Below are 12857 nucleotides of genomic sequence, written 5' to 3'. Positions count from 1 at the left end.
GCCTGCAGGCAGCACCATCTTCTCTATATCTGTTTTAAATATCAACCCCTTCCTCTCACCATGCTCTCCCACCTCATCATTTCAACTGCATTTAATCCCTCATTTTCTGTTCTGCAGTAAAACCTGACTCCCATCCTGTCATTGGCCCTGCTGGGCCCGGGTTGTGTGTAGCTTATCTAAGGACATCCTTGGCCTTCCCTGCCTATGCCTGGACATCTCCCCTGAATCCTGCTCTCGTTCTCCTCTCTTCATGCCCTCCCATCCTCACAGCCTGGCAGGAGCCACACTGCTTTCAGCTCTCTTTCTTGAGACCACCGGCGCTTCTCCCATACTTACTCCCCTGCAGACAAGAGGAGTCTGAAATAGAGGCTTACATCTGGGGCTCTTCTTTCTGCTTAGGTCAAAGAGCTGTTTCAGTCACGAAAGAGAGTGGAAAGGAGGAGCCAGTGAGTCTCCTAAACTCTGCCAAAAGGCTAACTCCTTCCTGGCTCGTTCAAACTGGCCACGAAGATAACTAAAATCTCCCTTAGATACCACCTTCCAGATCCTCATAGTTATTCGGTTAGATTGTCCTAATGTCAGCCCCAGATCTTCCAGAAAGCTTCACCCCTCTGCTCCTGTCCTGCCCTCGGTAGAATGAACTCTTCAATGACACTCAGGCATTCGTTATGTCCTCCGAATCATTGAAGGCTCTTTTAAAATCTGGGCTCTGGCTTTTCTTGTCTAGACATAATAAATCCACTTTCTTGACCATTTCTCTAAGAGAAGCTTGTTCCCAAACCTCATGCGGCCCTCAAACAGCAGCAGCAGCAGCACCTGGGAACCTGTTAGAAACACAACTTCTTGTGCACCCCAGACCTACTGCGTCAGACTCTGGGGTGAGGCCTGGTGATCTGTGTTTTAACAGCCCCTCCAGGTGACTCTGCCAAATGCTAAATCTTGAGAACCACTGATTCCATTTCTCTTCAAGCTACTATAAGGTACAAAATACTCAGAAAAAAGCCAGCCAGCGCAGGGAGGTGGGGGAGTCACGGTGTCCTGTGCTTACTCTCACCTCTGCTCAACCTCCCGGAGTTATATGTGTTGGTCAGACAATTAAGTTCGCAAACTTTCCACTGTGTAAGTGCTCAGTGGGAAGTTCCCAAACTTGATTGTTGGACCGCGTTCACTCTCTCCACCACACCACCTGGAGACGTAGCCTGTGGTTCATATGGCTCCCTGACATATTTAGAAAAGTCCAGACCTCCTTCATTTTGCATTTGTGTATTTGGAGAGTATTTTTCTCCCCAAATGAATTTCTCTATATTTATTTGTTTTTTTCTAAGGCCTCTCCTCAGCATACAGATGGCTATCTTCTCCCTGTGTCCTCATATGATCTTTCCTCTCTACCTGTCTGTGTCCTAATCTGTCATAAGGACACCAGTCATATGAGGTGTGATCAAATAATATGGTAAATTTTTAAATTTAAAAAAAAAAATGGTTACAGTAAAAGACACATTGCCATCAATCCCCCTCAAAATACTTCCCCTTGCTTCAAACACACTTATCCCATCATTCTTGCCACTTTCTGAAGCAGTTCTGGAAGTTCTCCTTCATGAGTGTCTTTAGTTGCACTGTCGTGGCTGCCTTGATGTCCTGAATCATTTTGACTTTGGGGAAGAGACAGAAGTCATATGGTGCCAGAGCTGGTGAATAAGATGGATGAGGACACACCGTAATGTTTTTATTTGACAGAAATTGCCATACCAAAAGCAATGTGTGACATGGAGCATTGTCATGATGGAGGATGATTTATGGCACACTTTAAAACACACCTTCTCTCAACCATAGCTCACACCCAAATGACTGCACTGAACAAGTTGAAACTTGTCATACACTGTTACTAAGCTTTGATGCGATGCTTCCCATATTGAAGATCCCTGCCTTTCCATTGGATGGGCGTTGGAGCAGCATTCACCGTATTTTGTTATCACAACAGAAAGGCTCTGTGTCAAACATTGCTTCTGGTATACAGCAATTTCTGTCAAATAAAAACATTACGGTGTGTCCTCATCCACCTTATTCACCAGATCTGGCACCGTGCACCTTCTGGCTCTTCCCCAAAGTCAAAATGATTCAGACATGGAGGCAGCCACAACAGTGCAGCTAAAGACACTCACAAAACAGAACATCCAGAACTGCTTCAGAAAGTGGCAAGAACGATGGGGTAAGTATGTTCCAAGTGAGGGGGAGTGTTTTTAAGAGTATTAATGGCAATGTGTCTTTTACTGTAATAATTTTTTAAATTTAAATATTCACTGTATTATTTGATCTCACCTTGTATTAGATGAGGTCCCACCCTAGTGACCTCATTTTAACTTAATTACTTTTTTGAAGACACTATCTCCAAATACAAGATTGGGCAGGAATTGATGGGGTTCCTCTAGTAGAAGGTAGCGCTGGCTCTTGAGTCAGACTTACCTGGATTCAAATCTCACTTATACCACTGTGTGATCCCAGGAAAGCAACTTAGTCTTTAAAGTCCCTGTTTCCTTCTCTGTAATGATTATCACCAATACCTAACAAAGAGGGCTAGTACCAGGATTAAAAATAATGTATGAAAAACAGGTAGGAAGCATCCAATAAATAGTGTCAGCAGAGTTGGCCTCTTAAGATCAAAGCAATGTAATGAAACATCACCTTCATGGAAGCTTCTAAGTTTCTCTATCTCTCCAGCAAGGAAAAGGAATAGCTTTTCCTTCATGCTTCTAGTTATTCCCTAACTCCTGCATTTTCTTTTAGCAATCTATTCCAATTTTTGTGGCCAATTATGTTTTAGGTATTTATACACCTATGTCTTTTGCCAATAATTATGCAATACAAGTATATATGATTTTCACTGTTGTCAGTGTCTGAAAATCAACATAATTAAGTCTAGTTAAATAACATTTTTCTAATGAAGCTTATTATTTAAAGTATATTCACTATTTATATTGAATCTGAGTTGTTTCATGAAGTAGCTTAAATCTCTGCTTTCTCTTTTCTTAATATATATATATATATATATATATATATATATATATATATATTAAGTTTAATTTTTTAAAGATTAATGCACCAAAATCATTAAACTAAGACTATCAAAGATAGGGTTATTTTTACAGTTTACCTAAAAGAATTGCAGTTTTAGGGATAGAAGGTAATAGAAGTGTTATCTCTCATGTTCTCTTTTTCTGAGGGAAGAAATTTTGTAAGAGAAGTCAATCTCTGGGATGATTTTGTATGTACAATAAGCTAGTCTACCTGGGCTTACAATTGATTCTGGAATTAACAGATACATGTCTACACTGACAATTGGAAAGAGTTTTATGGTCTCCATTAGGATATTACTACTTATATAATCTTGATTCTTGACAAGCAAAAAACTTTTTGAATTTTTGTTGGTTTTTCTGAACTGTCTGGTTGAACTCTAGAGGGTAAGCAGGAACCCAGTATCCTAAAAAAACAAAAAAAAATGTTTATTTCCTTTGGAAGAAACATATCATTCTTAGATTTTTAGATATCTTAGATTCATCTCTTTATAACTGTGCAGACAGAGAACAAGCTCTTAAAAGAACTATTTTACTTTCCTCTTGAATTTCTTCTCCTGCGTAGCTTAATGCATAAGCCCTAGCTTGCTTTAGTGACTCCTAAGTGAGATTGCAGCCTAGTAACTTTTTTTTACTGAGTTTTGTCTGAGGAAGAAAAGTTTTAATTGATTATTGTCTTATCCAGTTCCTTGATGGTACTTTACCACATCCAGGTCCAATAAAATATTGATGAAATGGTAAAACTATAAACTATCTCATGATTCAGTAACTCAACTGTAAAGCTTTTGTCTAGTAACAATATTTAGAAAAGCAACTCAATAGGCTAGAGGGGGAAGACTGACATGAAAATATCCATCACATTTTATTAAGCAAATTAAAAATAGATTTAATCTTTAATGTGTGTCCCTACAGAATAAAATTTATTGGATTCAATTGTTGATTATGTGCTCAACAGATAGGCTAATTAATTTAGGCAGATGCTTGATGCATATTAATTTGGATTCCATGTCTATTATAGTTATCTTTGGTTGACAATCTAGCCTTCACTTAGCACAGCCAAATGACAATAAGGATGTTCACTTACCGATAGGGGGACAGTATGGCACCCTGGAAGGAGCCCTGAACCACAGGTGGAAATCTAATGGTGGATTCTAATGTTCAGCAGACCACATGGCCTTGGGCCAGTCGTTTACTTCTCACCATCATGACAGGCACATCCCATGAATCAGGGAGCAAAAGTATTACCATAGGGGATCAGATGGAATAGCTCCTTAAGCACAAAGTAGCACCTAACTAACAATTGCTTGAAGTCAAAATGATAATTGATGGTTAAAAAACACTTTAAGGAATTAAACAGACTGATATTCCCAAGTGTTGGCAATGATGTGGAGCAACTGGACTTCTCATACATTGCTGGTGAGGATATAAAATGCTACAACCTCTTTGGAAATCAGTTCGGTAGTTTTTTAAAAGCTAAATATGTGTTTACAGTATGATCAAGTAATTGCCACAATTCCACTCCTAAGTATTTGCATAACAGAAATGAAAACGCAGGTCCACACAAAGATTTGAAAATGACTGTTTATAATAGCTTTATTCATAATCACCCCAAAATGGAAATAACCCAAGTAATCATCAACTGATTAATGGATAAATAATCTATGGCATAGATATAGATATAGATATTATTCAGCACTAAAAAAGGAATAAGGTACTGATATATGCAATAAAATGGATAAATCTCAAAAATAGTACCCAACCAAAAGAAGCCAGATACAAAAAGAGTACATACTGGATGATTCCATTTCTAGAATAATCCCAAATGAGTCCATCTTGACAGAAAGCAGAGCAGTGGCTGTCTGGGACAGGATTTGAGGGAAAATTGATTGCAAAGGGAATTAGGTAATTTTGTTGGAAAATGGGAAGTTTCCATATCTTGATTGTGATGGTGGTTTCACAGGTGTGTACACAATTGACAAAACTCATCAAACTGTGTGCTTGAAATGGGTTGTACTTTATTATGTGTAAATTATATCTTAATAAAGTTCAGTGAAAGAAATGAACACACACACACACACACACACACACACACACACACACACTGGGAAAACAATGGCAAATGTGAACTCAAAACACCCCAGGCTGGCTCTCAGACCCCGGGAAGGTAGTTAAAGATTGGTATCTATTTTGTAGTTGGCTCTCACACCAACATTCTAGCCCTGACCCGATTCTACTCCCTGGATGGATGAGCTCCTTTTATAAAAAGCTCCTACACCTCTGTGAGTGTGATGATGGCTATGAAAGCACTGTGTAAGCCAGAAAGTGCTATGTCCAATCAATAAAGGTGGCAGGTGGCCACTGCTGAGGCCAATCATGTGCCTGCTCAGGTCAGGATCCTGGCCTGCCCTTTGTGTCACCTTTCTAGGAAGGCAAGGCACAGATCAACTGAGATCCCTCCTGGGCCTCTAAGTACCTGGCACCTGTAGTCATGACCCTTTCCTCTCTCCTACCTCTCCTCAGCCTAGCTCCTCTCCCTTCTCAGAACAGTCCTTTGATAACCTATGAAGGAGTCATGAGTAAATGGACATGGTCTTCCTTGAGGCACACAAAATGTTTTAAATTTAGTCAATTCTTACTTGTGGCATTGTGACTAAGAGCTAGAGTCCACGATCAGACTTCACATGTGCAGAGACCTGCTCCCCCACACCTGCCGGAACCTACAAAACCTCTGCCTCTCAGTGCCTCAGCTTCCTTGTTTGTAAAGAAGGATTCAAAATATACCCACTTCTCAGGCTGACCTGAGAATTAAGTGAGAGAGGTCCTGAAAGCCCTAAACAGAGTGTGGGCACAGAATAGGAGAGTGACAACAGAGACCTACAAATATGAATAGATGTTTCTGTCCTGACCGCCCTAATTTCTCTCTTAATTTTCTGTAGGATATTAGAGAGCATTTTTCCCGACTCCACAGTAATACACCCAGACTCTTTGGTCTGGGAAAGCAGAAAGTTTCCATATACACTCAGACTAAATTGGAGCTTTCCTAAAAATACCTGTTACATAAGACAAATGATTGGGCACAGCCACACTGTTGTGATTGAGTTTTGCATTCTGAGTTGATTGTAAGCATTATATTTTATCTTTCCATACTTGAGAAGCCTGTCGAATGCGCTGTAATTGTTTGAACAGGTAGAAAGTCTTCCTACAAGTCATGGTCGGGAAATGTAGAAAATTGGGTGCTCCAGCAAGCCAACTAGGAAATTAATAATATATTTAGAATTACTAATAAAATGCCTGTCAGGCAAGCAATAACATATTATATACCAAAAAAAAAAAAAATCCTGCCTGTTGGGTAGAGTATTCATGCTTTCTGAGAAGTATATATTTGTGGAAATAAAATGATACTCCCAGATGCAACTTCTATTCCCCGACATTTCCCCCTAATGTTTCATTCATTTGTATATTTTTACATCCCCCTGTGTAGCTCCACCAACCCTCCCAGACGTCAGTGGGTCAAGCGGCCTCCCAAGGCAGTCTTCTGCACCTGGCCCACAGCCACGCATCCATGTGTCAGAGCCCCATTCGGCAGCCTTCTTCTTCCTCCTCCTCATCCTCTTCTTCTTCAGCTTTGAGCGTGGGCCAGTTAGTCAGCAGTAAGTATCCTTTCCGGCTCGTTAAATCATGGTGGCTTCTTGTCTCCTGTTTGCAATGCCTTCTCTCTCTCTCTCACTCTTTCTCTCTCTTTTTCCCTCCTACCCTACCTCCCTCTCTCTCTCTTCTTTTCTCCACATCAAAGAGGCATTTCCTGGCCCTGCTAGGCCAGTATTGGGATGAAGTCCATGCCCTGGGCCAGATGACTCCTTTGGGGTGCAGGACCCAAAAGCACACCCCCTGATGAGTGCCTGTAGAGACTGGTTTCCATCTCAAGTGCTTTGATGTGCTGAGTCAGTCCTGCCACTCCAGGAGGAACTGATCAGCTGACATGAGCCACATAGCTCAGTGCTGAAATAACCAACAACAGGCACTCAGCCCGCAGGTCAAGCTGCTTTTCTGTGTTTGAAGTCCCCTGCTATTCTATTTGTAGGTGTCAGAGGAAATAAGAGTGAATGCCTGTGGACAGTTAGGTTGTGTGCACAAGGGGCTGCCTCCAGTGGTGTGTGGGGGGAGCTGCATGGGCTGGAATCCAGCGGGAAATCTCTGGACAACCATTAATAAAATACAATACACCTGCAAGCCTGCTTCCCTGAGTCGGCCATAGGGATACAATTTTTCAAAATGGTAGTTGACCCTAGGTGAAGACAGCATATATATCACATGCAAATGAAAACATGTTAAGATGAATGGGACAATGAGCTAATTTAATGTTAGTTACTCATGTTTAGTACAATTTTTACTTATATATAAAAAGCAGAACATGTGCACATGTGATTGTCCAAAGGCCAAAAATCCAGCGGTTATGGATTTAAAGGGCTAAAGCACTGCATAGGAATCTGTGCCATAAAACAAGGACACATGTGAGTATCTATGTTCAGTCAAGTATCATGAACAGCCTGTTATAACAGGAATCATAGGGATCCTCACATATCATGGGGCAAATCTGGTAATGCACAACAAACGGGGTTGCCATGTCCTCTCCCGACAAGCAACTCCTCCTCAAAAGAACATGGATGAGGTGTGATCAAACAATACGGTGAACCTTTAAATAAAAAAAATTATTATAGTAAAAGACACATTGACATGAATCCTCCTCAAAATATTCCCCCTTGCTTTCATCCTAACACACTTATCCCATCGTTCTTGCCACTTTCTGAAGCAGTTCTGGAAGTCCTCTTTAGTTGCGCTGAGTATCTTTAGTTGCGCTGTCGTGGCTGCCTCAATGTCCTGAATTGATTCAAAACGTTTTCCTTTCATGGTCATTTTGACTTCAGGGAAGAGCCAGAGGTTGCACAGTGCCAGATCTGGTGAAGAAGGTGGATGAGGACACACTGTAATGTTTTTATTTGACAGAAATTGCCATACCAGAATCAATGTGTGACACAGCCTTTCTGTTGTGATCACAAAATATGATGAATGCTGCTGCCAAGGGCCATCCAACGGAAAGGCAGGGACCTTCAATACAGGCAGCTCTGCATCAAACCTTAGTAACAGTGTGTGACAAGTTTCAACTTATTTGGTGCAGTCATTTGGGTGTGAGCTATGGTTGAGAGAAGGGGTGTTTTAAAGTGTGAGTAAATCATCCTCCATCATGACAACGCTCTGTGTCACATATCGCTTCTGGTATACGGCAATTGCTGTCAAATAAAAACATTGCGGTGTGTCCTCATCCACCTTATTCACCAGCTCTGGCACAATGCGACTTCTGGCTCTTCCCCAAAGTCAAAATGATTCAGGACATCAAGGCAGCCATGACAGCGCAACTAAAGACACTCATGAAAGAGGACTTCCAGAACTGCTTCAGAAAGTGGCAAGAATGATGGAACAAGTATATTCGAAGTGAGGGGGAACATTATGAGGGAGATTAGTGGCAATGTGTCTTTTACTGTAACTTTTTTTTTTTAATTTTAACGTTCACCATATTGTTTGATCACACCCCGTATGCATACACATGTTGTTTAGTGTATATGTGTGTTATGTATATGTATATCTCTACACATATTTCTTTATAGATATACATATATTCAATTACATGGCTAATTCAGGCAGGAAAGATAATTGTGGAATGCATGAGAAAATGAGGGATTGTGGTAGGATATTAAAATACCCAAGTACTTCAGTCGATTAGACTAGATGCTCTTGATCTTAAGATGGGTTGACAGGAAACAGAGTTTCAGGATATATATGGAGTTTGCCATTGACCTGTTCTTTTAGGTTGTTTAGGTAAACAACTTCTCTCATTTGGGTCAGAAACTCTAGTCTTACTTAAATAAAATCATGGATAAATTAATTTTATTATAGCCAGATGTTTCCCAGTAAAAGAACTCCTCATAGGTTTGTTGTGGGAAAAAATTCAAACTTTGTTCCAATTCAATATTCTGCATAAGTTTCTATAAAATATTCTATTTCTAAATAACATCAAGGTCATACATTTAGGATAGGCTGTTAAGCTTTGGTCCTGAAAGAAAAGGAAATGAGATCAAACATTTTATGGAGAATAAGTTAAGTATGAAATAAAAGTACAACCACCCCCACAAATACAGTATTTTACAAAAGGTAAGCACTCAATACATGTTGGATGGTTAAAGGGAGAAATGACTACATGGACGGACAAACAGAAGGATGACAAGACTGGGTTCTCTCTGGTCAGGTGTCTCAAGCTGGGCAGGGAAGGATTTTTCCTTTCTTAGAAATCAGTAACAGAGCTACTTAATGGGCCAGATGGAACTTCAATTGCACAGTGGCCAATGGGGCAACTAAGTTCTAGTTACAGAATGAGTGAACCAGATTACATATCCTTGATATAAAGTATAAAGAACTGAGGAGAGAGGGCATCAGACTTTACACAAACCCTTTGCAGAACTTAGAGTTAACACAGATTTTGAGCATGTTGTTTAGTTAATTTCCATCTGTCTCAAAACCCAACTACAGACTGAAAAGTACATGGAGTATTTTCTGATGCTGATTACCCCCAACAAACCTCCACCTGAGCCTTCATTTGTGGAGTTTTCAAAGCATTTTCAATATTTTATTCATTTTAATACTCACAGTACACTATTATGAATCCTTATTTTCAGATATTGAGGCTGGCATCAATAGATCCTGAAAAGTACCACTCATCGTGACCATTGTCAGAGGAACCAGATTCAGTCTTAGCTGAGAGACTATGACCCCTGTATGACAAATCTAATGGGTGACAAAGCCAGGATGATATCCAAAGAAGTCTGACTCAGTGGGTCATACACACTCTGTACACCACAGCAGCCATAAAGGACTAGGTGCTTACATACAAATTTTATCCAGTGAAATTTAAGTGACAAAATATATCAAATTACCTGAATAGACTTCGAGTAATTTTTTAAAGCCTGGGCCCGTGCCTTACAATTAAAGCATAGGCTTTTCTCTAAGTCAATATGAAGAGAAAAACTAGACATCTTGCATATTATTAACTATACATTCAAGCATAAAATATTCAATTAAAATCATTTTTGTCCGAGATTAAACTTCACTAAATCTGTAGATACGCTAATGTGGGGAGACTTAACCCCATACTTCAGATGTTGTTATGCAGATTAAATTACAGGGAAAAAGAAGGGTCAGAGTCTGTCAACATAGAAATGAAAACAATTTATTGAGTACCATGTGTATACCAGGCACAGGGATAGAAATTAAGAAAGCAAAAATAAGCAAGATGTTGGCTCTGCCCTGGGTGAGGTCATGAACTGGTTACAAAGAAACACAAGGAATAAAACAAAACAAATGCTATGATCAACATATGTACGGGGACAATAACTATATAATAGATGGTTATCTCGGTTTTAGAAGTTGAGACAGAACCGAAGGATTGCTATAACAGCTAATCCTTGAATTGAGTTGGATGGTTAATGGAGCAACAAATCCATCCAATAGGCCAAGGTCACAGTTTTAACCAGGTCCAACTGGATTTGAACCTGTGGTGAAAACCTTGGTCAATGAACCCTCCCTCGTCATGGTCAAAGACTCTCCGGTTAGCACTGGGCAACCTACCACTGTTTCAGATGAAATGGAGTGGGTGGATGATCCAAAAATCTCCCCATTCCAGGCAAAAGGAGGCAGAGTTAATGTGTTGGCAATAATAACAGCATTTTCATGTGCAAAGAACACCACATCTGGGTTCAGAATTACCAAATATGCACACACATTAAAACATCTGCATAGTAAGGTTCGTAGCACCTACACAGCTTGCCATGTGTTAAACCTTTCTCCACAGTCATCAGAGGTAAATGTAGTTTCTAAAAGCAATGCTTTTGAAATGAAAGAGTCAAACAAATGACATATGTCCCAAATTGGCTCAAGATTTACACAGTACTGTTTAAAAATAGGTAATTTGGGATTTTTTTATTCTTTGCTGGGTTTGGTTTGGTTTTTCTCAAAGCCGTGGCCTATGAACTTCATTCTTAGTCAGCAAAGAACTGATAGTTGCTACCAGGAAAACCAAAACTATAAAACGAACATAAAGATGCATGGCGATAGCTTATGGCACAGTGGAACCCTGACTCACATGATCACAGTTCACACCATTTTCCAAAACCCAGTGAAGTCACCATATCACAAGTAAGCTGTTCTCCTAAATCACACTGCACACTTCCAAATGGTTTCTTTGGGCTCAGAACTATTTGGTAAATGTGCCCGTTATTTGCTGTGAGACTAGCACTAAAAAGCAGATGGATGTTTACATAAGGTAGTTAATTCATGCTTGAAAGAGGCATGTTTCTCCTATAACAATCCCAGAGGCAGAGGCTGTAGAAGGGTGATGCTGAAAGATGTGACTAGTCCGCAACCCACTTAGCAACCCCTTATACTGACACCCAGGCTAACACTTGGAAGGAGCTAAATTTAAATAGTCAAACACAACAAAACATCAGTCTCGTTCAGTCTTGAGTACTCAGTTCAGGATGGGACCAGGGACCCTATGACTAGACTCTGCAGAGCAGGTTTGTTTTAACACAATTTGCGTTTAGCTCCTATTAAAATCTTTCTACTTTTCAGCCCATGCATTCCAGGTTGATTCGGGAAAAGTCATCACTATACTTACAAGTCATTGCCAACTTTAAATGCCAGTTTATTCCCAATCTCCAGGCTGGTTAGTCCCCACACAGGGGGATCGTCTGGCTCCTCTAGCAAGGATCAGATTCAGGGCAAACCCTGGCAATCACCACTATTGCTTTCTGCCCCTGTGTTTAACATATTGGGCCGACTTACTCTGCAGCAAACTTCTGTAAAAGGTGCGACTTCCTCCTCAGTGCAGAAAAACCACAGCCTGGGTTGCCCTAGAGCTGGTGACAGGTGCTAGATCCACCTGGAGCAGGATCTGAGGGCTCCCTCTGAGACCCTCATCAAGGTGCCCTCAGATTCATCCTTAAAATTAACCCAACCTCCCTAGAGCCAGGAGAATGGAGACGGAAAGTCAGGCTGACCTATCCAGGGTGGAATGTCAACTTCTGAGCTAGACTGAGAGCTGAGGTGACATTCCAGGGGAGCTCTCATTTACCACACTCACTTCTTGTTTCCCCTCGTCAACCAAAAAAGCATACAGAGTGGTACCTCGGTCTTCAAACATAATCCGTTCCGGAAGACTGTTTGAGTTCTGAAACATTCAAAAACAGCTGACAGCTAGGCCTCAGAATCTTGCACTCAGCAGAAGCTACAGGACATGTTCAACTTCAGAGGCATGTTCTAAAACCGAAGCATTTACTTCTGGGTTTATAGCATTCGTAAACTGAAATGTTTGTCAATGGAGACGTTTGAAAACCGGGGTACTACTGTATTCCTTAAGGAAAGGGAACTGTTCCAACAGTGGGAAAAAAGCTCAGGAGTTTAAGATAGAAACTTCAGGATCAAACAAAGAAAAGATAGCATCAGCTTTTTTATTAATTCAAAACATCTTATAGACACCCTCTAATGAATTCTGTCAATGTGTGAAGACAAGTCACACAGGTGGTAAGCAGGGTAAAACCAGTATTTGTCCATGGTGGGCTCCTTCTTTGGATGGAGAGTCTTTTGTGATCTTAAGACCCACAGAGCAAATCCATAATAATGCATTTTGCCGTCTGATGTTATGGATAAGAACACTATTTTAAGAAAAACCAGTCAGCTCAC

The 12857-nt window shown here is 40.5% G+C and overlaps 1 protein-coding gene across 6 annotated transcripts in view; it reads left to right on the top strand.

Moving 5' to 3' along the window:
* Positions 1-12857, top strand: part of POU6F2 (POU class 6 homeobox 2) — a 485143-nt gene that overhangs the window by 460405 nt on the left and 11881 nt on the right. For all 6 annotated transcript variants that reach the window (XM_074340527.1, XM_074340528.1, XM_074340526.1 and 3 more), the window contains one exon: positions 6550-6718. In XM_074340527.1, the coding sequence (XP_074196628.1) occupies positions 6550-6718 (169 nt within the window). The remainder of the gene's footprint in view (positions 1-6549; positions 6719-12857) is intronic.

Source organism: Rhinolophus sinicus, linkage group LG09, assembly GCF_036562045.2.
Source record: "Rhinolophus sinicus isolate RSC01 linkage group LG09, ASM3656204v1, whole genome shotgun sequence".
NCBI classification, from domain to species: Eukaryota; Metazoa; Chordata; class Mammalia; order Chiroptera; family Rhinolophidae; genus Rhinolophus; species Rhinolophus sinicus.
This window is presented reverse-complemented; position numbering and strand designations above follow the sequence as displayed.